This window comes from Heloderma suspectum, chromosome 2 (assembly GCF_057233095.1).
Source record: "Heloderma suspectum isolate Gila_16-S chromosome 2, 16-S_ref, whole genome shotgun sequence".
Classification (NCBI taxonomy): Eukaryota; Metazoa; Chordata; class Lepidosauria; order Squamata; family Helodermatidae; genus Heloderma; species Heloderma suspectum.
In genome coordinates this window covers 340,184,854-340,211,100 of record NC_139459.1, presented here as the reverse complement: position 1 = coordinate 340,211,100, position 26,247 = coordinate 340,184,854, and the positions used below count along the sequence as shown (strand labels likewise).

At 46.4% G+C, this 26,247-nt stretch overlaps 1 protein-coding gene across 1 annotated transcript in view; it reads left to right on the top strand.

The window, feature by feature from the left end:
- LOC146355174 (L-amino-acid oxidase-like) overlaps positions 1-22,854 on the top strand; it is a 28,854-nt gene extending 6,000 nt beyond the window's left edge. The window contains exons 2-7 of the mRNA XM_084840776.1: positions 3,502-3,716; positions 7,440-7,552; positions 8,948-9,149; positions 12,976-13,044; positions 14,755-14,891; positions 21,813-22,854. Coding sequence (XP_084696902.1) covers positions 3,502-3,716; positions 7,440-7,552; positions 8,948-9,149; positions 12,976-13,044; positions 14,755-14,891; positions 21,813-22,620 — 1,544 coding nt within the window. The 3' untranslated portion in view covers positions 22,621-22,854. The remainder of the gene's footprint in view (positions 1-3,501; positions 3,717-7,439; positions 7,553-8,947; positions 9,150-12,975; positions 13,045-14,754; positions 14,892-21,812) is intronic.
- The last annotated feature ends 3,393 nt before the right edge of the window (positions 22,855-26,247 follow it).

Here is a 26,247-nt window from a genome sequence, read left to right as displayed (position 1 = left end):
TTTAGCAGGGCTGTTGGAATGGCCCTGTTCTCTCTCTCTCCTCTCCCTCAGCTCAGCCTCCTGGGATTGGCTAGCTAGAATTACATGAGTGGATGAGCAAGCTAAGGGTGCTTCAAGATACAGCTTTTATCACACTACTGCCCTGCCTCCTTCCTGGAATTTTATGGCAAGGTGGTGTCCAGCTGATGCCGTCCTCCACTCATAACCCTCCTGTGTTTTCTCACATCTTCTTTCATCTCTTTTTGTCCTCTGGAAAATCTGCAAAGGAACAGAAGACAGAATAGCTGCACGATGCTTTCTAGCTGTGAGTGCTAAGAGCCCTCCAGCTGAAAGCACCCTAAGTCTGCCCCCTCCATCATGCACCAAGCGTTGTAAGGCGAACATCTGGAGTGGGGAGCCTAACTTACGTTGGCTCCCCATGTCATTTAGAATCCTGATCTAGCACAGTTGGTCCCACTCTAACATGGAACTTTGATTGTGTGGGGGATTAGAATGCTCATATAGGGCTCATATTGTCACATGAATTGGCCCTGAGAGTAATGAAGGAGAAGAAATTAGTTCCGTTTGCATTTTAATACGAACTCACCTGATTTTGCACTATGTGAACCAAAACTCAGTTATCGTTCAAAATTTGCACAACCCTGAATTTTGCAGTGGATTTTTCTAATTAAAATTGCATACAAAATGCATATATTAAATGAACATTTAAAAAAATCTTTATATTAAGCAAATTTCTTGCACAAAATGTGTACATTAGGCAAAATGATGTACAAAAATTTATGTATTCAGAGAAATGTTCACAAAACTGCATATGAATTTTCATGAACACTTTTTAAAAAAATAGAGTTTGGGTTGAACTGGAGTTAAGACTGGAAAAATAGGAAACTGAGAGAACCTGAAATGGACAGATTTGTCCATCCTTGCTTGGGAGTCAAAGATTAGGAAACAGACTAGCTAGCAGATTACAGGGCAGATTTATCTAGGGAGGTGGTGGGTTCTCCCACACTGGAGGCGTTCAAGATGAGGCTGGACAGCCATCTGTCAGGGATGCTCTGACTTGGATTCCTGCATTGAGCAGGGGGTTGGACTCGATGGCCTTGTAGGCCCCTTCCAACCTTACTATTCTATGATTGATTCTATGATTATAGGGAAAGAGCCTATGAGCCAGGATGGGAAATTTAATTAAATAATAATGACTGTGATGATTCTAAAAGGAAGGGGAAAGAAGTCATTAGTAACCATCATGAGGAACTATGCTAGCTTCTTTCTCAGTGTCATGTATCTTACATTTAACTGAACACAATTATAATCTGTGAGTCTGTGAGACATTTTGTCTCATCATTAACAAATTTCTAGACAAGCAGGTGGGGTTCGTACCATCTGCAACCTGGAGGACCAGAATCTGGCAAATCTGCCAGTGAAATCATGAAGACTCTGTCCTAGTCATCATAGCAGCAATTTCAGCCTGTTTTGATGCAGCGTGAAATGCTTGCTTGAACCTCAGGGCCAGGGCTGGCCCAACCACTACACAGAATGAGACAGGTTTGCTCAGACAGCCAATTTGGGCTCCTTTTCCAGAGCGGTGTCTGGCAACATCTCCTTCCTCCTCAGAAAGGCCAAACCAACAAAAGGAGTAATGCTGCTTTGTTCCAAGGGCACTTATGTATTTAAGGCGCTGCTGGGGTGGGGTGGCAGCTCTTTGTGCCCATGGCAGTCAGCTGGTCTCAACAGCAGGCCCAGCTTTCCGCTTGGATCGTTGGCGCCTTTTACAAAAACCTCGCAGGGGTGTGCTGAAGGGAGGCAAGAGTTAGGTCAGTCTGTTGAGGCCATCAGCCTGGTATGGTTGCTTGTACACTCCCCTCATTCACTGCAGGGAGGTGGGATCCATCCCACGGAGTCATTTAGCTTCAAAACCTCTCAAAGTTCTTGCCAAGAAGCGAGGAAGTGAGCAAATGTCCCTCAGGGTTGCTCTGCCTGTGCTTGTGTATTTATTGCTTTTCCTGTTCTTTGGGTGCCTCTTCTGTGATCAGAATCCAAGATGTTCCTCTTCTGTCTATCCCTTCCTTCCCTCTTGTTATCTATCCCCATCTCTCCCTTTCTTTCCCTTCTCTATCCCCCAAATGTGTGTTTGCCTCTTGCTGTCTTCTCCCTTTCATCCCAGTCTCCCCCTTTCTAGCCCTTCCTTTTGTGATCTGTCCCCTGCCCCTTATCACCCAAACAGCTGCTCTTGTCAAAAGAGTAAAACGGTGGAAATTCCACTTTTATAAAGAGATTCTAATCTGTTTTAGTGCCTAAAGCTATTGGCTGTTTTATTACTGTATCAGGGTTTTTGTTTAAAATTATTATACTGAATTTTATGGCTGGAAGCCACCCGATGAAGTGAAGTCAGTTTCTAGAAGTCAGTTTCTAGACTGCCCTAAAAGGCAGTCTAGAAACATTTTAAATTAAAAAAATAAAAATAGATGGTACATGTTGATGATGGGTGGTGGGTGAAGGATGGATGGAATGCATGCTTGTGTGCGGATGGATGGGCATGTGTATATCCATCCACACCCAAGCACGCATTCCATTCATCCATCACCCACCACCCATCATCAACATGCACCATATCAGTGGGAGATATACACTATGCATTTACAAAGGAAAGGCCTTCTCTGTGGTGGTGCCCTGACTTTGGAATGCCCTTCCAAAGGAAATACAATTGGCACCGACTTGGTTTTCTTTTCAGCACCAAGGTAAATGTTTCTTTTTGCCCAGGCATATTAACATTTGAATTTTAAAATTTTAAAATTTTAAGTTATTGTTTGCTTTTTAATGTGTAATGATATGGTTTTTATACTGCATTTGTTTGTGTTGTGTATACCTCCCTGGGATCCTGTGGATGAAGGGTGGTTTAGAAATTTAATTAATAAATGAATGAATTAGATAAATAGATAAGTGTCAATGCGTGCGTGTGTGTGTTTCGATGGGCAGGTGGAATGGTGTGTGAGAGGAAAAGAAACGGGAAACAGGAAATGTCCCTTTTCATTGAACTTCATCAGGTGCTGCTGATAGATGAGTTTTCCTCCATACACACCATTCTTTCAGCTCTTTCAGGAAAAGAATCTTCTGCTGCCTACAAGCCAGGGTCTTCTTGAAATGCCTTATCTAATATTCTTTCTGTGTTGTTTGCTCTAACTAACAGCCATTTCCAGGCCGGGGTCATTTCCTAGGAGCCCTGCTGTGGCCCAGACATCCACCTGTGGAGTGGCAGCTGGAGCATCAGAAGAGTGGAGGAAATGTGTATATGCCTTTGCCCTCCCTTTGTAATTGTATTTTAAATATATTGTAATATCTTGTAAGCCACCTTAAGGAGGCAGGGAAAATGCAGTCCATCAATCAATGAGCACAGAGCTAAAGTAAGCTGGAGTGATAATGGACAAGATAAATCCACAGGATGTGGACAAACAGGACAATGCATGCAGGCCTGATAGATATTTTCTTTGTGTGTGTTCTGTCCAGTTCTCTCCTGGTTGCTCTTCTTTGCAACGCTGCAAAGCTGCACCGCCGATTCTAACCCACTGGCAAAGTGCTTCAAGGAGGCTGATTACGAAGAATTTGTAGAGATAGCCAGGAATGGCCTAGAGAAGACAACCCATCCGAGACATGTAGTGGTCGTGGGCGCAGGGGTGTCAGGACTCAGCGTAGCCTATGCTCTCACGGAGGCTGGGCACAAGGTAAATCTGACACCTCTCTTGGATCACATTTCTTGGAGAAAATGACAACTAGAAAAGAGAAAAATGCATGAAGCATAGGCTACATGCTATGGGCAGAATCAACGGTGACCGCCCGTGAGCAGCCAGCCCTGCCAATTCTTTCTGCAAGTGGCGCCCACTGCTTGCAGAACGGACATGTAGCACTTCCGTGGGCAACCCGAAATGAGCGGAAATGCTCGTTTCTGGAACTGGGCAGGCTGACAGAGCTTGCCTACAGGAGCTCCATTGGCCTGCCCCATTCCAGAAATGAATGTTTCTGCTTGTTTGGGGGCTTACCCTCAGAAACTCTAGATCTCCGTTGCGGAAGCGGTGGGTGCCGCTCACACAGCAGAATCAGTGGGGCTGGCTGTGCATGGAACGAAAGCGGTGGTGGGCTCCACACATGGACAGGCAGCATTCGATACTGCCCAAAGCTCTACACTGGTAATGACATGGCCTGTTGAACCTCATTTTGGGTCCCCCTAATATATCAGTCACATTGTGCCAGGGTCCTGCCAGCATTCAAACACAGCTACAGGCACAAACAATGTAGTATTGGCATGGTTTGTTGGCAGGATTCTTGGCCATGGGTAAGATTCGAAATGCGGCCAGCAGTATGGGTAGGGGAACTGGGCCAGAATAGAAGTTTTAAATAGGCAATAAGTTGAAAGGAAGTAATATTTAGGAGAGGGCCAATATAAACGTGTGACGTCACATAGCATAAGGAAGTCATTCCTAGGATAAGCAACACTTGCGTACCATGCGCCTGGGGCTGGTTCACATCCAATGTCCTCATTTGATGGAGTACAAGTCAAGTGAAGACTTGCATGGCTGCACAGACAGATGCAATGCTTTTTCAGTAGAATCAGCTCACACATTTAACTGCCAGCATCAAGTGCACAATAATCAGATGCAGAGAACTCAAAGGATGTGGCTGCATGCGAGAACCAGGCCTTCAGGACTGGCAGATGCATGCCAGTTGAGTCTGCTGGAAAGGATTGTGCAGAACTAACATAAGACATCGACCCAGTTCGCATGACATGGCAGGCTATTGTGGTTAGTTAACTCATAGAATCATAGAATCATAGAATAGTAGGGTTGGAAGGGGCCTACAAGGCCATCAAGTCCAACCCCCTGCTCAGTGCAGGAATCCAAGTCAGAGCATCCCTGACAGAGGGCTGTCCAGCCACATCTTGAATGCCTCCAGTGTGGGAGAGCCCACCACCTCCCTAGGGAATTGGTTCCATTGTCGTATTGCTCTAACAGTCAGGAAGTTTTTCCTGATGTTCAGCCAGAATCTGGCTTTCTGTAACTTGAGCCCATTATTCCGTGTCCTGCACTCTGGCATGATCGAGAAGAGATTCTGGCCTTCCTGTCTGTGACAACCTTTCAAGTACTTGAAGAGCGCTATCCTATCTCCCCTCAGCCTTCTCAAGGCTAAACATGCCCAGTTCTTTCAGTCTGTCTTCATAGGGCTTTGTTTCCAGTCCCCTGACCATCTTTGTTGCCTTCCTCTGAACCCTCTCCAGTTTATCTGCATCCTTCTTAAAGAATGGTGCCCAGAACTGGACACAGTACTCAGTCATGATTAGCTGCAGCTTGTGTGGGGCAAGTGGGCTGCTCTTTTGAATATGCAACCTCCAATGGGGGCAATGCGGGGTTGCGGCATGTCATGCAAACCCAGCCATTGTGGGTTGATTGAGGGTTAGATAACCCACACGTGACCCTTGATTAGTAGTTGGGTTAAGTGTGGATTGTTTAACCCTCAATTAACCCACAATGGCCAGGTTCGCACAACACACTGCAACCTCCTCTATCCCAATCAGAGGTCACACATTCAAAACGGCAGCCACACACACACTGCAAATACCAGGGCTAATTGTGGGTTAATTAACCTATGATAAGCCACCATGATCAGGCCTAATATAAAACATTAACCCATGATAAGACCTAATATAAAACATCTGTGATAGTCCATGAAGACATGGTCATATTAGAACAGGGGCGGGGGAGAAGAATGTGTGGCCCTCCAGATGTTGTTAGACTGCAACACCCATCAGCCCTAGGCAGCATAGCCAATGGTGAGGGATGTAGGGCACTGCAGTCCAACCTCATCTAGAGGGCCACATGTTCCCCATCCCTGTGTTAGAATGTGAGACGCTGCCCCACATCCGGCCAGAATATTGTCCATCTAGACAAGTATTGTCTCCTACAGGGGGGAACCTCAAGCCCGGAGGTCAAATCCGGCCCTCCTTGAGTCTCAGTCTGGCACTCTGGGATTCCCCAGATGGCCACGCCCCGTTCCTCTGACTCCACACCCTTCTCCCAACTGCGATGATCTTATGGCTTTCCAGGTTTGGTGGAGTTCTCCCCACTTTCTGGAAGGTGGAAAAGCTTAGTCAGTCTTAGTTACTGGGCAATAAGAGCTTTATGGTGCCATATGCTAGTAATGTGTTTATTTTGCCCCACCCTTTTGCCTTTGGCCCCACTGAAACACGGCCCTGAGAGCTCCTCCGAAACTGAATGTGGCCCTTGGATTGAAACGGGTTCCCCAGCCCAGGTCTCTTCTGCCTGGCAGCAGCTCTCTGGTCTTGGAACAGAGGTTCTTCCCCACCCCCTGCTGCCTGGTCCTGACTTAACCAGAGATCCTAGAGATTGAACCTGGAACTTCCTGCATGTAAAGCAGGGCCTGTAGAACCTGATTTGGTGGCTGTAATTATCCATCTCAGAATGGGCTATCTCCTCTGGGAGAGCCACTTCAGCTTCTACTTCGGCATGCCTGTCGGTCTTCCACCCATGGAAGACCACTTCAGCACTCCACCACTGAGCTACGGCCCCTCCCCAAGACATCAGGAAACAAGCAAGCATTGGTGAGCCAACCCTAAGCCATGGATGGCAATTTAACAAAATTCTTTATAATGAGCTGGTGGTGGGTGGGGCTTGGAGCAAGGTAGATACAAGCTATATCAAGATTAAGGGCACAATCCTATGCATGTTTGGACAGAAAAGGGGCCTACAAAAAGGCTGTGCAGGCTGGGGCATGCTGGGAGTTGTAGGTCTTTTTTCTGTCTAAACATGCATAGGATTGCTCCTTAAATGAATGAAAGCAATGAAGAACTGGAGACAGAAAAGACAGGAATGAATTCTGACCTAATTCTTCCAAACAGCAGATGAGATGGCAAGCATTACCTTCAGCCAGCAGACTGAGAATGACTGCTTCAGACTGCAGATGGGAGACCTTGTGACTGAGTACCCCTCTGTACAACGCAATTCCCCGCATATAGAAAACTAGAATATTAGGGGGAGGTGCTAGTTTGGCTAGAAACTTTTTTCCCTGGCATCTAGGATTTTTTAATGTGCAAGGAATATTTTTTGCACAGTGTCATATTCCATCTTGTGAGTCCATCCCCCTTCTTCAGTTTCACAACAACTGTTTGCAAAAATTTGATCTAAGGAGGAGGCCAGGAGAGGCCAGCAGCTGTCATACAAAAACATCAGTCCCTTATTAATCACCTTCAAGAAAGGGAAGGACATGCATAGGCAAACTATCCTGTTAGAGAGAAGCCACATGCATTGCATGCAGAACAAAGTTCTCCTCCCACCTGCTTCCAGATTAAGAAGTTCAACACGGTAACTGAGCAGGAAATTCTGACAGAGAGAGCAGTGTCAGTGTGAAGCAACAAGAGCTGTCCTGTTTGTTTCCAGGTGACTGTTCTTGAAGCCAGTGAGCGTGTGGGAGGACGGGCGCAGACCTTTCGCAATGAGAACGAAGGCTGGTATGCAAATCTGGGGCCCATGCGTTTGCCTGAGAGCCACAGGTAAAATGGGAGGCCGCCATGTGCTTATCTGATCTACTTGCATGTATAAAACTTCTCTTTCTTGTGTATTACTGCTCTTTAACAACTACTGTATTGTGTGACACAGGCTGCCTTTACAGTAAAGAAAAAACCCGCAGTTCTCCCATTGTGGAGCCTTTCCACGTTTACAGTGGGCTCTCAGACAGCAACCAGTGATTGCTGAGAGGGGAAGTTTTTAATTTTCAAGGTTCCTTAGAGATCAATGAAACAGGGCCATCTAGTGGTTGTTTTAATAACATAAGACCCCAACTTAAATAGATAGTTCATTATTTCTGGATCTTTTTGAGTTGGAATAACCAGGAAATACCTCTGGAGGTTGAGAACGTCATGAAAAGGATCCGCAAACTCCTGTGAGTGAGCAGTCTCAATAGCAGGATAAAAGCTCTGTGTGGAAGACAAAAGAGACTTTGGTCTCTTGCCAGTACTCTGGAGTAAGCACCTCTACGTCTAGGAAAGTTCATGCCAAGCAGAGCTTGCACATGAGTCCCAGGGCCTGATTAAAACTTGACCTTGGGGTCTACAACAATTTATGTTAAGTGAACAGGGCAAAGCTGATGGGAGAAGGCAGGGCTTGCTAAAGGAAGACTCATTGCATTGGATCCAGGGGAAGTTAGTTGGACTTTGACCCCCCCCCCCCCCGCAATCAATGTAATTTAAGCTAAGTCCTAACTAAATTGTCGCATGGATTTCAGTGGCACCAAAGCTGCCTCACAACACCCCTGTAGGGAAGATAAGGCCTAGAGACCATGGCTAGCCCAGGATCAGCCAGTAAGCGTTCTGGCTGATCAGGGATTATGAAGCGGATCTTATTCCACAAAACCTTAGGCCTTCCTTAATATATTTGTAAGCTTTGAAGCTGCCACAACCCTTTTTTCTGTTTTGCTTGGTGTTCATTGCTAGATTTCTCTATTGTTTTCTATGAGGAGCTTTCCCTTCCACCCTCGGGGAGGTGGGGGGAAAGATCTACTGAAACTGGAACTTCAGGCTGTGTTCACTCTAAATATTTTTCGATCTCTATGTAAAACACGATGAGCTTGCACAGTACAAATGAGCAGAGTAGAACAGGGGTGGATGAACTGGTACTCATCAGAGGTTTTGGACTACAGCTCCCATGCTCCCTGCTCATTGGCCATGCTGGCAGGGACTTGTGGGAACTGTAGTCCAAAATTTCTGGAAGGCACCAGATTGCCTAGCGCTGGGGTAGAATGACACCTCCCTATACACACACACACGTCTGCACCATGGTTCTCCTCCTGACACTCCAACACAGGCGTTCCGTTCTATACTGTTTGTTCAGGGCTTTGTGTCACTCAAATCTTTTTCTTAATACCTATGATTTCCCTCCGCTTTCCCCAGGATTGTCCGTGAATACGTTAAGAAATTTGGCCTACGGCTGACAGAATTCATTCAGGACAACGATAATGCTTGGGTTTTGCTTAACAACATCAGGAAGAGAATCTGGGAGGTGAAGAAGGATCCCAGTCTCTTGGGTTACGAAGTGAAGCCCTCAGAACAAGGCAAAACTGCAGAGCAGCTGTATCGAGACTCCCTCAGAAAGGTTCGGATACCTTCTCTGGCTTATTTATTTATGTATTTATTAAATTTATTAATCACCCATCTGGCTGGTCACTGAGCCACTCTGGGCGATGTACAAAGCATATAATAAAACAGTTTAAAACAATAAAATTCTACAATAAAAACATTTTCTAAAATACCCTAACCTACCCCAAATGCCTGCCTGAACAATCACATTTTTAATGCATGGCGGAAGCTCATTGAAGAGGGGGCATGGCGGAGTTCCCTAGGGAGGGAGTTCCACAGAGTGGGGGCCACCACAGAAAAGGCCCTTTCCCTCGTCCCCACCAGTCTAGCTGTCCTGGCTGATGGGACAGAGAGAAGACCATCCGAGGCTGATCTTGTTAAGCAGCCTGTCTGGTGTTCCTGGAGGTGCTCCTTGAGATAGGCTGGGCCAGAACCATATAGGGTTTTAAAGGTCAAAACCAACACCTTGAATTTGGCTCGGAAAACAACTGGTAACCAGTGCAACTCCTTCAGCACTGCAGTGATGTGATCTCGCTGGCGGCTGCCTTTAATCAGGCGAGCCGCCGCGTTCTGTACCAGCTGCAGCTTCCAAACCGTCTTCAAGGGTAACCCCATGTAGAGCGCATTACAGTAGTCTAAACGAGAGGAGACCAGGGCATGTACTACCGATGGGAGCAGATGGTTAGGGAAGAAGGGGTGCAGCCACCGTATCAGATGGAGTTGTTACAGTGCTGTCCAGCTCACAGCTGACACCTGAGCCTCCATGGACAGCTGGGAGTCCAAAATGACCCCCAGGCTGCAGACCTGGTCTTTCAAGGGTAGCCGTACCCCATTCAACACCAGGTCAGCATCCCCCAGCCTCCTCTTGTCTCCCACCAAAAGTACCTCGGTCTTGTCAGGGTTCAGCTTCAGCTTATTCCTCCCCATCCAGCCACTCACCGTCTCCAGACATTTGGACAGGGATTCTACGGCCAACTTTCGTGAAGATTTGAACAAGAGGTAGAGCTGTGTGTCATCCGCATCTTGATGACACCACACCCCAAACCTCCTGATGATAGCCCCCAGCAGCTTCACATATATGTTAAATAGCATCGGGGAGAGGATGGAACCCTGTGGCACCCCACAAGTGAGCGGCCACGGGTCTGAAACCTCCTCTCCCAGTGCTACCCTCTGGTACTTGCTGGAGAGGAAGGACCGGAACCACCACAATACGGTGTCTCCAATGCCCAACCCCTCCAGGCGGCCCAGGAGGATACCGTGGTCAACGGTATCAAAAGCCGCTGAGAGGTCGAGGAGAACAAGGAAGGAGCATTCACCCCTTTTACTGGCAAAGTCTTCTGTGTCCTAAATATAAAACTATACAAGGTGGAAGGATCCATCAGTCAAGCTAGTTCTAGCATAATCTGATCTCATTGGCCAGTCCCTGTTCACAATCTTGCTGCCCTATTTTGGACTAGCTGAAGTTTCTGGACCATTTTCAAAGGCAGCCCCACACATTGCAGTAATCCAGACTTGGCTGCATGCACAGCAGAATGAGATGGCAGGATCCTGAAATGGCAGTGTGCCCCCTGGCATAAGCAGGGGGGTTGCAGTGAATCTCCCCAGACTTAAATTCATGGAACCTGCCAGGAAGAACCCAGCTTGAGAGTCACCTAACGTGAAAGGGACATGTGTTAGTTTTAGGGATGTACGGATTTTTTAAAATCCATTCTGTCTATGTTTCATGGATTGTCAGGTGCCTTTCATGTCATCGTCACTCATTGATGGAATAGGATTTTTTTCCCCAATTTCCTGATTTTGCACAAATTTGCATTTCTGCAAGTTTGCACTTGTGAAAATACACAAATCCCCCACTGTGCAAATTCCCCCCAAAATGGACATTTTCATGCTTTAGCCCATTGGGGAAATGCACATTTTCAGCCAGTGGTTTTTTTTAATTATTTTACATATCTTTCTACAGCTAAATTTGCATAAAATTCCGGAAAGTAAAAAAAAAAACGCTCTGCAAGTCCATGGAATCTGTGCAACTCCAGAAAAGCTGGTCTGCTGCAGAATCCGCGAGTCAGATTTGTAGAAATCAGAATTTCTTTGATTCCATTGCAGATTTCTCCAATATCCCTAGTGTGTTTGCTCAGTAAAACAATGGTGGGGCTTGTCTTAGGCCTGGATGATGAACACAGCATAATAGATCCATCCTCCATGCTCAGGACACCTAGTCCACCCTCACCTGGCCACGCCCCATGATGGCACTGGGGAGGAAGGGAAGAAAGCACACCTTTCACCTCCACCCTTGGAGCCATCGCCAGCATTGAACAGACAGAATATTGTTTGCTGGGGGGAAGGAGCCATGGGATGGCCAGCTTTGCCTACTTTGTCCTAGACAATTGGACTCCAGGGAGCCATCTGAGATGAGCGGTCAAGCGAGAGTTCGGAACTAAGAGTCAGTCAAGATGGTTGTTGTCCATCCAAAGTCTCAGCCTGGACAGGAAGTGTGTACAGTTCTTCCAGGGGAAGGGAGCCAATGGCCAGCCTTGATTGCCATTGTTGGTCTGGAGCCCAAGAACTCTTTATTGCCTAGGAGATCCTTCAAGATGGAGTGCTGGTGGATCATGACACAAAGCACCCTCCCTCAGAGTTGTGGGTCCCTGGTTCTAGCCTCAACAGCTCTTCATAGTACTGTCTATATATTACTTCAGAACGTTCAAAGCACTTAAGATACATTATTTCAATCAATTTTACAATGGCCTTGTCACAGTCCTGTCCCTGCAAGTGAGGTTTGAACTCAGGTGCTCCTTTCATGTCCTCCATCATTCCACAGATGAAAGCCTGTAGCATTGGGCTTCCCCACTCTTTTCTTCTCCAAGATGGGTTCAGTCATGTAACAAATTTAACAGAGATTGGGAGAGCAATCCTATGGCCACTAGACAGTTTCTAGATGGCCATAGGATTTTTCCATTTCTGGGAACCGAACTTGGACCCAGGGCTCCAAGAAACCATTCACAGAAACCATGCTCCCCTCCCACTCCCCTGCCACCTCATAGGTAGCACAGTTCCTCCCCATCTCTGTGCTCATAACTGGAGCACGAAGAGTGCGAAAAGGGGGTGTTCCCAGGGGCAGGGAGGGGAGGAGGCCACGGAAGTGTCCTTACAACGCTTACTATGCACCCTCTGGCTTCCCCCCCCCCTCTCTGAAGTACCCGACTAGACAGCCAAAATCGGCTTTCTAGCCACAAATGCAGGGTAGCTGGAGCACGGAGGATTCCCCCTGTGCTCTGCCCACCCTGCATTGGATAGTCAGCTGCCTCCAAGTTTGGAGGTGGCTGACTATCCCAATAGGATTGCTCCCTGTAGGGATATAGCCTGTAATTGCCCCCCTTCTGGCTTTTTTGCCAGGTAGGTCAATACGTTTTTAGGTAAGTTATCTAGTGAAAAATAATATTCCTGGAGTTACGGTGGCTACAGCAACATTTCTGTCAGTAGCAACGAAGATCAGAAAGCAGATGGTGAAATTACCAGTTGATTTGATTGTCCCAGGTATTGTTCTTGTGTGGTTTTTAAAGGTTGTACAATGATTACTATTGCATTGTGTCCATATTCTGCTCTTCTATACAGTAATTGCATCTCTACCTGTAATGTTCCTAAACTTTGTCTATAGACTACAGTAATCCATCCATCCATCCATCCATCCATCTTGGTTCCATTTTTATCTTTTCATTTTGTTATTTTATTTTCTTTGCATCTTTTCCTTTCATTTCTTAATGCAATGTGTTTTTAACTAGATGCTTCCCCAGCCTATGTTACTGTTTTTTAATTCTGATCTTTTCTCTCAATGGCCATCCCAGGTTACAGAAGAGGTGATAAGGACAAACTGTTCCTATGTACTAGATAAATATGACACCTTCTCAACCAAGGTAATAGGAACGCTTCCTGAAGCCATGTCCCCAATTTGCGAACTGCAAAATAGTTTGTATTTAAAGTTTATTGATACACTTTTGTAATTATTAAAATACAAAACAAGCAAATCTACAGCAGAAGCCTCCTTCCCTGGCTATCCCATCCCCTTCCCATGACTCAGACCCAGCAAATGTAGAGGAAAGGAATGACTTGGTTCGCACATGGCGCTAACCATGGGCTAAACAACTCAGCCGTGGCCACACTGGAGCAATCGAACACGCTGCCTTCCCTGCACCTTCCACTTCTGCCTTCTTTCCAGATCACCAAACAACAAGGGATGCCCTATTCCTGGACTGTTGTCATGACATGCGAACCCGGCACACTGGGCTGTTGAGAGAGAAACAACCCCCCGAGTTTTAACCCAACAGCAAACCATAAACTTTAGGCACATGTTAAAAAAAAAAATTGCCCAAGCTTTTCCAGATTATTTTTTGTCGATTGAGTATACTGATGGTTACTGGTTTAGAGAGAGAGAGAGAGAGAGACTGCAATGAATATTTTACTTTTAAATATTGTATTTATCGTTTTTTGTATTGTACGCTGCTTTGGTAAATTATTTTCTTAAGCAGCATATAAATGTATAAACTAAACTGAACTAAACTACATAAACAAGCTCTGGAAAAAATGGTTCTGTAGATTTTCAATGTGTCAGGGAGAATTGACTTGTGGTTGGCACGTGTTACAATTTTAAAAAGAAAGGAAGATAGTCTGAAGCTCACTGGATAGGCAAGACTGAGAGCTGATTCAGCATTTTGTGTAATGGCAACTTGCAAGTCATTCATAATGTGGATGAAGAACCCGCTGTTAAGACTATTATGTCTGTTTTCACCCAGTAAATCTGCTCAGCTGTTATTCAGACAGAGATTTCCCTGCAGGCACTGTCCACATGTTCTCAAGCTTTTCTTCAAAACCATGCCAATAAGAACTTTGGGTTATAACCAGAGGAAGTGAATTCACACTTGAGTCCCATTGAAATTAATGCGACTAAAGTTATCCCATTGACTTCAGGGGCACTAAAGAACAACTAACTTCCTGTGGATCCAACCCCTTGCTTTAAAAAAAAATGCTGAAAGCTGAGGACTTCAGGTTGCTATACTGCAGCCTTCCCAACCCAGTGCCATCCAGACGTGTTGGACTGCAACTCCCATCATCCCCAGCCAGCATGCCCAATGACCCTGTCTAGTCTTTTCTAAATTTATGGCAGATATGCTGACTTCTTGCTCAGTGCAGCGCAAAATGAAAAAGGACAGGTAAAAGGAAATACTCTTTCACATAGCGCATAGTTAAACCATGGAATTTGCTACCTGGAGATGTGTCGGTCACTACCAATTTAGATGGCTTCCAGAGGACATTAGACAAATTCATGGAGCATAGGCTATCAATGGCTTCTTGACTATGTTAGTTCTATTTAGAGTATGTTAGTTCTATTTAGAGTAGATTCACTGAAATGAATGGGACTTAACTTAGGCCTGGCCATACTGGCTGGGGATGATGGGAATTGTAGTCCACACATCTGAAGGGCGCCAGGCTGGGGAAGGCTGCTATACTGTATTCTAGATACCAGATTCCATGCATGTACATTCATTAGTCTGCTACTTCAATTTTATGTACTGTTTGCTTCGGTGTCATGTTTGAAAGATGGTGTGGGACTCTTTCCCCCCTAACAGGAGTATTTAATCAAGGTAGCAAACCTGAGTCGTGGAGCTGTCCAGATGATTGGAGACATATTAAATGAAGATTCCGGGTATTACTTGTCTTTCATTGAGAGCATGAGAGGCGAAGATATCTTCTCTTCTACCAGGAGGTAAGCAAACATATACAGCTGGGGAAGCCAAGGACAATTATCCTTGCTGAAATAAAATCTGCTTTCCTTTGAATTAGAAGGCCTTTGATCCCATTTCCAATGCTAAGACTGTAAGAACATATGTTCAGACTCCCCACAATGAACTCAGCATAAGAACATGAGAACATAAACAGAGCCCTGCTGGATGAGATCACAGGCCTGTGTAGCCCAGCATCCTGTATCCCACAGTGGGCAGTCAGATGCCTTTTGGGAAGGCCACAAGCAGGACAAGAGTGAAACACCACCCACCTACTCATGGTCCCCAACAACTGGTAATTCAGAAGCATACCGGCTCCGGTACTGGAAGCAATATATATGGGTAAGTAGACCCATGGGGCAGTATACAACCCATAGTCATCATGACTCATAGCCATCGATTGTAGCCTTACTCTCCCTGAATTTGTTTAATCCCCTTTTGAAGTTGGTATCTATCACCACATCTCATGGTAGTGAATTCTAGGAGTGTAAGAACCCCACTCACCATTCTGGCTGGTGGGGTCCGCGGCGGGGGGGGGGAGGCAATCCGTCCCTCCCCCCGGAATCCTGCCCGGCCGGCTCCGCTCCACAGTGAGTCCGTGGAGCCGCCGGCCAGGCCCATCCGCAGCTGGACTGCCGTCCACTGCCAGGCTGCTGTGGCCACAAATGGTGGCCGTTGTAGCGGCTGCCATTTGCATCCCTGCCCGTGGCCATCATTGGCTACATATATATTTACATAGCCTATCATGGCAAAGAGCAAGGCAAAGAGTGGCCTCTACACCATTTGTGTCCATGCTCTTTTCATGATAGGCTATGTAAATATATACGTAGCCAATCACGGCTAACGCGGGGACGCAAATAGCATTTGTTGTTGTTCAGTCGTTCAGTCGTGTCCGACTCTTCGTGACCCCATGGACCATAGCACGCCAGGCCTTCCTGTCCTGCGCTCTCTCCCGGAGCATGCTCAAGTTCATATTCATTGCATCCGTGATGCTATCTAGCCATCTCATCCTCTGCCGTCCCCTTCTCCTTTTGCCTTCAGTCTTTCCCAGCATCAGGGTCTTTTCCAGGGAGTTTTCTCTTCGCATTAGGTGGCCAAAATATTGGAGCTTCAGCTTCATTATCTGTCCTTCCAATGAGCAGGACATTGGTTGATTTCCTTTAGGATGGACTGATTGGACCTCCTTGCAGTCCAGGGAACTCGTAAGAGTCTTCTCCAGCACCACAGTTCGAAAGCATCAATTCTTTGGCGCTCAGCCTTCCTTATAGTCCAGCTCTCACAGCCATACATTACTACTGGGAAAACCATAGCTATGATTAGACGGACCTTTGTCGGCAAGGTGATGTCTCTGCTTCTTACTATGCTGTCTAGGTTTGCCATAGCTTTCCTCCCAAGGAGCAAGCGTCTTTGAATTTCATGGCTACAGTCACCATCTGCGGTGATCTTGGAGCCCAAGAAAGTAAAATCTGTCACTGCTTCCATTTCTTCCCCTTCTATATGCCAGGAAGTGATAGGGCCAGATGACATGATCTTAGTTTTTTTAATGTTGAGTTTCAAACCAGCTTTTGCACTCTCCTCTTTCACCCTCAACAAGAGGCTCTTGAGATCCTCTTCGCTTTCTGCCATTAGGGTGGTATCGTCTCCATATCGGAGGTTGTTGATAATTCTCCCGGCAATCTTAATTCCGACCTCTGATTCATCCAACCCGGCATTTCTCATGATGTACTCTGCATATAAGTTAAATAAGCAGGGTGACAACATGCAGCCTTGTCGTACTCCTTTCCCAATTTTGAACCACTCGGTTGTTCCATGTCTGGTTCTTACTGTTGCTTCTTGACCCTCGTACAGGTTTCTCAGGAGACAGGTAAGGTGGTCTGGTACTCCCATCACTTTAAGAATTTGCCACAGTTTGTTGTGATCCACACAATCAAAGGCTTTAGCGTAGTCAATGAAGCAGAAATAGATGTTTTTCTGGAATTCTCTTGCTTTCTCCATGATCCAGCGAATGTTGGCGATTTGATCTCTAGTTCCTCTGCCTCTTCGAAACCCAGCTTGTACTTCCGGTAGTTCTCGGTTCGCATACTGCTGAAGCCTAGCTTGTAGGATTTTGAGCATCACCTTGCTGGCATGTGAAATAAGCGCAATTGTGCGGTAGTTTGAACACTCTTTGGTGTTGCCCTTCTTTGGAATTGGAATGTAAACTGACCTTTTCCAGTCTTGTGGCCACTGTTGAGTGTTCCAGATTTGTTGGCATATTGAATGCAGCACTTTAACAGCATCATCTTTTAGGATTTTAAATAGCTCGGCTGGAATACTGTCATCTCCGCTAGCTTTGTTGTTACTAATGCTTCCTAAGGCCCACTTGACTTCACTTTCTAGGATGTCCGGCTCAAGTTCAGTGACCGCACTATCATGGCTATCAGGGACATTCAGATCTTTCCTGTATAGTTCTTCTGTGTATTCTTGCCACCTCTTCTTAATCTCATCTGCTTCTGTTAGGTCCCTGCCTTCTTTGTCCTTTATCATGCCCGTCTTTGCACAAAACGTTCCCTTGAGATCTCCCATTTTCTTGAAGAGATCTCTAGTCTTTCCCATTCTGTTGTTTTCCTCGATTTCTTTGCATTGTTCATTTAAGAAGGCCTTCTTGTCTCTCCTTGCTATTCTCTGGAACTCTGCATTCAGTTGGGTATATCTTCCCCTTTCTCCCTTGCTTTTCGCTTCCCTTCTTTCGTGAGCTACTTGTAAAGCCTCATCGGACAGCCACTTGGCTTTCTTGCATTTCTTTTTCTTTGGGACGGATTTCGTTGCTGCCTCCTGAACAATGTTACAGACCTCCGTCCATAGTTCCTCAGGCACTCTGTCTATCAGGTCTAATCCCTGAAATCTATTCCTCACCTCCAATGTATATTCATCAGGGATATGATTTAGGTCATACCTGAACAGTTTAGTGGTTTTCCCGACGTTCTTCAATTTAAGCCGAAATTTTGCAAGAAGCAGCTCATGATCTGAGCCACAGTCAGCTCCAGGTCTTGTTTTTACTGACTGTATAGAGCTTCTCCATCTTTGGCTGCAAAGGACATAATCCATCTGATTTCGATATTGACCATCTGGTGACGTCCATGTGTAGAGTCGCCTCTTGTGCTGTTGGAAAAGAGTGTTTGCTATGATCAGCATGTTCTCTTGGCAAAACTCTATTAGCTTTTGTCCTGCTTCATTTTGTACACCAAGGCCATGCCTGCCTGTTATCCCACTGATTTCTTGACTTCCTACTTTAGCATTCCAATCCCCTATGATGAAGAGGACATCTTTTTTTGGTGTTAGTTCTAGAAGGTGTTGTAGGTCTTCATAGAACCGATCAACCTCAGCTTCTTTGGCATCAGTGGTTGGGGCATAGACTTGAATTACTGTGATGTTGAATGGTTTGCCTTGGATTCGTACTGAGATCATTCTATCATTTTTAAGATTGTACCCCAGTACTGCTTTTCCCACCCTTTTGTTGACTATGAGTGCTACTCCATTTCTTCTAAGGGATTCTTGCCCACAATAGTAGATATGATGGTCACCTGAATTAAATTCGCCCATGCCTGTCCATTTTAGTTCGCTGATTCCCAAGATGTCGATGTTCAATCTTGCCATCTCATGTTTGACCACCTCCAGCTTACCTTGATTCATTGATCTGACATTCCAGGTTCCTAAACAATATTGTTCTTTACAGCATCGGATTTTCTTTTCACCACCAGACACATCCACAGCTGAGTGTCCTTTCGGGTTTGGCCCAGCCGCTTCACTCTTTCTGGCACTACTTGGAAATACCCTCTGCTCTTCCCAAGTAGCATATTGGACACCTTCCGACCTGAGGGGCTCATCTTCCGGCGTCATATCTTTTAGCCTTGTGATACGTTCCATGGGGTTTTCTTGGCAAGAATACTGGAGTGGGTTGCCATTTCCTTCTCCAGTGGACCACATTTTGTCAGAACTCTCTGCCATGACCTGTCCGTCTTGGGTGGCCCTGCACGGCATAGCTTATGGCTTCACTGAGTTACGCAAGCCCCTTCGCCACAACAAGGCAGTGATCCATGAAGGGGGCAAATGGCATAGCGGCTGCCATTTGTGTCCCTGCTCTTTGCCATGATAGGCTACATCAATATTTATGTAGCCAATCACGGGCAGGGACACAAATGGCAGCCGCTACGACGGCCGCCATTTCATTCCACAGCCCAGCTGTGGAAGGAAGACAACGGCCCAACCCGGAGCAGCCGCCGCCAGGTAAGGTCCATCCCAGGGGGATTTCGGGAGTTGGCGGTGGGGGGGTAGTCTGTTGGAATCCGTGGCGGATTTCTCCACCATCCCTAGTGAATTCCATGGTTTAACTATGTGCTCTGTGAAATGCTTCCTTGTTCCTTTTATCTGTCCTGCCCTGAGCAGGAAGTGAGTACATCTACCATCAGTTCAGAAAAGGCTAGACATTAGGGATGTCGGAGAATTTCTCCACGAATCTCCGGGAGGCCGAATGCCAACGCATTCGGCCCCCCGAAATTGGCGGAGAAACGGTCCGCCGCCACCCCGCCACCCCCCCAGACCTTTGTCGAATGTCCCTGGCGCTGGCGGCTCCTGGCGGCGGTTCGGCGGCGGCGGCCGGTCTTCCAACCAGCTGCTGCCGCCACCATTTCCCAGTTAAACAACAACAACAACAACAAACGTGATAGGCTACGTAAATCCTTACGTAGCTTATCATGGCTGACTTTGGAGAAAAAAAAAACACGTATGCAAATGGCAGCGCTCATGGGCGCCGCCATTTGCGTTCCTTATTTGGGCACGTGTAGTCTACGTAAACATTTACGTAGACTACGGCGAAAATAAGGGCAACGCAAATAGCGTTGCCCTTATTTTCGCCGTAGTCTACGTAAATGTTTACGTAGACTACACGTGCCCAAATAAGGAACGCAAATGGCGGCGCCCATGGGCGCCGCCATTTGCATACGCACTTTTTTTTTTTTTCCAAAGTCAGCTGTGATAGGCTACGTAAGGATTTACGTAGCCTATCACGGCTGACTGCAGTGAGGCAAATGGCAGCGGCTACGGCCACCGCCATTTATGTCCTAGCAGGAGACAAGATTCGTGGCCGGAGGGATGGGGCGCCTCCCCCCCAGCCAGAATTTCGGCAGGGAGGGATGAGGTGCCTCCCCCCACCCAGAATTTCAGGGGGAGGGACGGAGCGCCTCCCCCCCACCGCAAAGCAAGCTGCGGGATAAGGTAAGGGACTTTCGTCCATCCCTATAACAATGGCAAATTTCAGGGAAAGGGTCAGAGAACTATGTTTGCCCCCCTCACTGGGCTTCTCCACACAGAGCTTTTATCCTGAGATTGAGATTGGTTACTCACAGAAGTTTGGGGTCCCTTACATGACGTCGTCAACCTCCAGGGTGTAACCCATGCTAAATTACCTTTATCCCATTTTTTAAAAGATTGGAGATAATGCACTGTCAAATTTCAGCAGGTTGAGTCCCCTCATGAAAAGGGGAAATCCCGGAAATCTCTCAATAAGAGGAGCTAGAACACAGCGCCATTAAGTGGCTGTATAATGAAACATATAGGACACACAGATAAGGAAAAGGTGGGGGAAGGGAAGAGTGTGTAAAGGGAGCCCATCATGATCTTGCATTGAAAATGGAAGCAGAAAACCCCGGTAAAGGTGCAGGATTTTAGCCTGGTGTAGAGATGCTCTGTATCTGCATTCAGGCAGGTTCTTCTTCCTCTTCTTCCAATCAGCTTTGGAATGATTGTGGTGCTGCAGCTGTTTTATCTGCTGCCATTATTTTAATGTTGCTTTTCTTTGCTGCTGTTATTTGTATGGATTGTTTATCTAATCTATTCATTTGCGTGCTGTGTGGTGTTTTTTTCTGTGTTATCTTAGTATGGTTTAAGGGGTTAAGTTGTTTTTGTCTGAGCTTATTATGTTGTTGTATGGACTATTGTAAGCAGAGAGGTTTTAAAATCCATTAAATAAGAATGAAATAAATGAAAATAAGTGCTTGTGCCTGGTCCAGAGTGGACCCACACATGGGAGTGGGTCCCTTTCCTTCCAGCGTTGTTTTTGCCTAGCACAGTCAACTCTGCTGACTCCAGGGTCTGGGGCGGGGGGGGGGGGGGCGTTGAGAATGGCACTTCCCTAACCTGGAAGAGATGGAATATGCAGACTGAGAATTCTCTGGGGTTTTATTTGATCTTCTTGAATACACTGTGCAAAGTCGAAAAGGTAGCACTGTTGCACTGGTGGGCATTCTGCTGATCTTGGGGCCTTGGCAGATGCCCAACTTTGCCACACTCTGGAGCCAGGCTTGGTGGCAGGCAGCTGTGAACCATCTGCCGTTTTAAATTTCCCACAGTGCCCCAGATTGGTGCTGCATCAGGCCATTGTGGACAATCTAAAATGGCAGGCAACTCACAGCTACCTACTACGAAATGCAGCACATCTGCTGCCCACCATAATTCATAGTTTGCTGGGTGCTCTTCCTAGCAGGTGTGAAGGGGGCTTACCTGACAGCACTTGTGAGGGAGGCTCAAAATTCATGTCAGCCCTGATCCTGAGAAAGAGAGAGAGAGGGAGAGAGAGAGACTCTATCTCTCATGAACTCAATGGGGAAAGTGATAGAGATTGGCAGTTCTATCTGTTATGCACCTGGCTTATTTAGAGGACTGTCCACTGGAACCTTCTTTGCTACCTTCTCCACACTATTACACTCTGCCATTTCAAGAAATATTCCAGTCCCAGGGTGGTCAGTGCTGGGATTATACCAATAGTGCATACTAGTTGCTGTTGTTTTAAAGTAAAAAATAACATGTGAAGAGGGCCCATCCATTTCAATATGTCTACGGGTTCATTTGAGCTTGTTTTTGTCATGCAGATTTGATGAAATTGTTGGAGGCTTTGATCAGCTGCCGAGAGCCATTTGCAGTGCCATTCCAGAAACAGTGTATTTCGATGCCAGGGTGGTCAGGATAGAGCAGAGTGGCGACTCAGTCAATGTGATCTTTCAAACACCAGGCAAAACACTGTCAAGTGTGACAGCCGATTATGCCATTGTCACCTCCACGGCAAGGGCCACACGGCGCATCTATTTTGAGCCACCCCTCTCACCTAACAAAATGGATGCCTTGCGATCCATCCACTACAGGAGTTCCACCAAGATCTTCCTTGCTTGCACTGAGAAGTTCTGGGAAGCTGACGGCATTCGTGGTGGGAAGTCCATAACTGACCATCCATCCCGATTCATCTACTACCCCGCCCATAACTTCTCTAGTGGCTTTGGTGTTGTCTTGGCTTCCTACATCCATGGTGACGATTCACGTTTCTTCCTGTCCCTCAGCCATGACGACGCTGTTAGTATCATCATGGATGACCTATCAGCCATCCATCAAGTGCCCAAAAGAGACATCCAGGCTTTCTGTCCCTCCTCAGTAATAAAGCAGTGGAGCCTGGATAAGTATTCCATGTGCGCCTTTGCTGCCTTCACCCCCTACCAGTTTATAGACTATAGCGAGGCTCTTGCGAAGCCTGAAGGCAGAATCCATTTTGCTGGGGAACACACCTCCAAGCTCCACGGTTGGCTGGACACCACAATAAAGTCAGGGCTGAGGGCAGCAAGGGATATAAACCTTTCAGCCGGGAAGCAGCAGCCAGGAATCAAAGCAAGTGTCAAAAGTGAACTTTGAAGAGGAACGCTGGAAAAGGGGAAAGGTCACCTAACGGTATATACATTGGAGCTTCAATCCAGGGCAAGCCAAAGTATCTGGCAGCATTGCACTGGATTAGTTGCTATGACTTTCTCTTTGCCTTAATGTTAAAATGTTATGCATTTAGAACAACTAAGGAAACTTGGGATACTTTTAAACTACATGGGCTGGATGAAGTATTCGTGGGATGTAATAAAGGGCTTAGTAGTATATAATTGCTTGACTAGTTGTTGCTTTATCAGTTATTCTTATTCATTGTCACCTTTGAACTCCTTGGATGGATTTTCCCCCTTTACATTCTGGTGTAGTCATGTAGTAGAGCTGTGCACGAACCCCCCGATCCGCTTTAGATGCCGCTTCGGATCATCTGAAGTGACCCTGATCCGCCTCAGACCAATTCGGACCCCTTCCGATCCAACTCAGATCCAAATCCAAAGCAAAATTCAGATATCCGGATCACGTGGTTTTGGTGTTTTCCCATTGACTTGCATGGCAAAACACAAATGGTCATACCGCTTCCAGTTTTTAGGATACAGGCATGAAATTTGGGGACGTCTCCAAGCCCCTGGAGAGGAGGTGACCTGCAAAATTTCAGATACTTCGGCCCAGTGGTTTTTGTGCTAGGTGGAGTTAAAATCTGAGCTTTTCCAAAGAAACTCTCCAAGCAAAGAGCTGTAACTTCTCTCTGTTTCCACAGATATGTGTGAAACCTGGGCCTCTCCCAGCCTCCCTCCAGGGCATTGCACCCCCCAAAGCCCAGGAAGTTTGGCCCACTGGCTCGTGTGCTAGGCACAGGCGAAATTTGAGTTTTTCCAGGAAAACTCCCAAAGCAAAGAGCCATAACGTCTCCCTGTTTCCATGGATGTGTATGAAACCTGGCCCTCTCCCAGCCCCCCTCCAGGGCATTGCACCCCCAAAGCCCAGGCAGTTTGACCCATTGGCTTGTGTGCTAGGCACAGGTGAATTTTGAGTTTTTCCAGGAAAACTCCCAAAGCCAAGAGTTGTAAGTTCTCACTGTTTCCACGCACACGCGTGACACCTGGGCACCTCCCAGCACCACTAGAGGGCATCCCACCCACCAGAGTTCTGGCACTTTGGCCCACTGACCTGTGTGCAAGGCGCAAGGTGCAAGGTGCAGGTGAAATTTGATTTTTTCCAGGGAAATAGCATTGCCCTTATTTTCGCCGTAGTCTACGTAAATGTTTACGTAGACTACACGTGCCCAAATAAGGAATGCAAATGGCGGCGCCCATGGGCGCCGCCATTTGCGTACGCACTTTTTTTTTTTTTCCAAAGTCAGCTGCGAAATTTGAGTTTTTCCAGGAAAACTCCCAAAGCAAAGAGCCATAACGTCTCCCTGTTTCCATGGATGTGTATGAAACCTGGCCCTCTCCCAGCCCCCCTCCAGGGCATTGCACCCCCAAAGCCCAGGCAGTTTGACCCATTGGCTTGTGTGCTAGGCACAGGTGAATTTTGAGTTTTTCCAGGAAAACTCCCAAAGCCAAGAGTTGTAAGTTCTCACTGTTTCCACGCACACGCGTGACACCTGGGCACCTCCCAGCACCACTAGAGGGTATCCCACCCACCAGAGTTCTGGCACTTTGGCCCACTGACCTGTGTGCAAGGTGCAGGTGAAATTTGATTTTTTCCAGGGAAACTCCCAAACAAAAGGGCTGTAACTTTTCCCCACCTCTGCCAACACCCTGAAGATGCCTCATATTGCACTGAATTGCTTTGCCAGCCACACAGTGGACTGTGTGGAATAAGAAGGTAATCAATATAAATACTATGTGTCTTGTGCTTTTTCAACACTGCCTTGAAATTTGGATGTATAGTGTTGGTGGAACAACCACCTAGCACGCTCATACACACAGACACAGAAACACAAGAGCTAAAGAAAAGCAGAACTACCTAAGGAAATGACGGGTGTCTTTAATTAATTGTTTTATATTTCATGTTCTTTTATAGAAGGTAGGATAACTTCAAGAAATACAGGGTGACAGCGCAGGCAATTAGATAACAGCCAAATGAAACCCTTTAAAAAACAAAACAAAAAAACCTTCTTTACTTTCTGTTTGGGGAGGATCAACACAGAGAAGACAGAGATGGTTCACTTCAGCATGGCGCAGGGAAAACACTACACATAGAATCATAGAATAGTAAGGTTGGAAGGGGCCTACAAGGCCATCATGTCCAACCCCCTGCTCAGTGCAGGAATCCAAGTCAGAGCATCCCTGACAGGTGGCTGTTCAGCCTCATCTTGAATGCCTCCAGGTTGGCCCCCTCCCTAGGTAATTGGTTCCATTGTCATATTGCTCTAACAGTCAGGAGGTTTCTCCTAATGTTCAGCTGGAATGTGGCTTCCTGTAACTTGAGCCCATGATTCCGTGTCCTGCACTCTGGGATGATCGAGAAGAGATCCTGGCCTTCCTGTCTGTGACAACCTTTCAAGTACTTGAAGAGCGCTATCCTATCTCCCCTCAGTCTTCTCTTCTCAAGGCTAAACATGCCCAGTTCTTTCAGCCTCTCTTCATAGGGCTTTGTTTCCAGTCCCCTGATCATCTTTGTTGCCCTCCTCTGAACCCTCTCCAGTTTGTCTGCATCCTTCTTCAAGTGGTGCCCAGAACTGGAGACAGTACTCCAGATGAGGCCTAACCAGTGCTGAGTAGAGGGGAACTAGTACTTCCCAGGATTTGGAAGCGATGCTTCTATTAATGCAGCCCAAAATAGCATTTGCCTTTTTTGCAGCCATATCACATTGTTGGCTCATATTCAGCTTGTGATCGACAACAATTCGAAGATCCTTCTCGCTTGTAGTGTTATTGGGCCATATATCCCCCATCTTGTAACTGTGCATTTGGTTTCTTTTTCCTAGGTGCAGAACTTAGCATTTATCCCTGTTAAATGTCATTCTGTTGTTTTCTGCCCAGCGCTCCAGTCTATCAAGGTCACTTTGAATTTTGTTTCTGTCTTGCAAAGTATTAGCTATCCCGCCCAATTTTGTGTCATGTGCAAATTTGATCAGCATTCCCTGCACCTCCTCCTCCAAGTCATTAATAAAAATGTTGAAGAGCACTGGGCCCAGGACTGAGCCCTGCAGTACCCCACTCGTTACCTCTCCTCGTTACACACATAGGCTGCTATAATATGCCTTGTTTTATTCTTTTATAGAAGGCAGGATAACTTCAAGAAATACAGGGCGATAGCGCAGGCAATTAGATAACAGCCAAATCAAACCCTAATTTTTTTTTTTTAAAAAAAAATCTTCTTTAATTTCTTTTGGGAGGATCAACACAAAGAAGACACAGACAGTTCACTTCAGCACCGGGGGGCAGGTGGGGGGGACAAACACTACCCACGTAGGCTGCTATAATATGTTTTTCTTTCAGGATTTAGAACTGAACGCTTGAATATGACTTAAAAGGAGAGGAACATGCCCAGAAGTCAATGCTTATTTTTAAAATTCTAAATTAGACTGGGTTTGTAAAAATCTAACAGAGACACATTTGACTGACAAAAACAACAAGAAAACAGAACGGAGAAAGCAGAAGTAAGGTTTGATGTTGCACAACAAACACAGCCTTTTCCGGAGTGCAAAATCGAGAT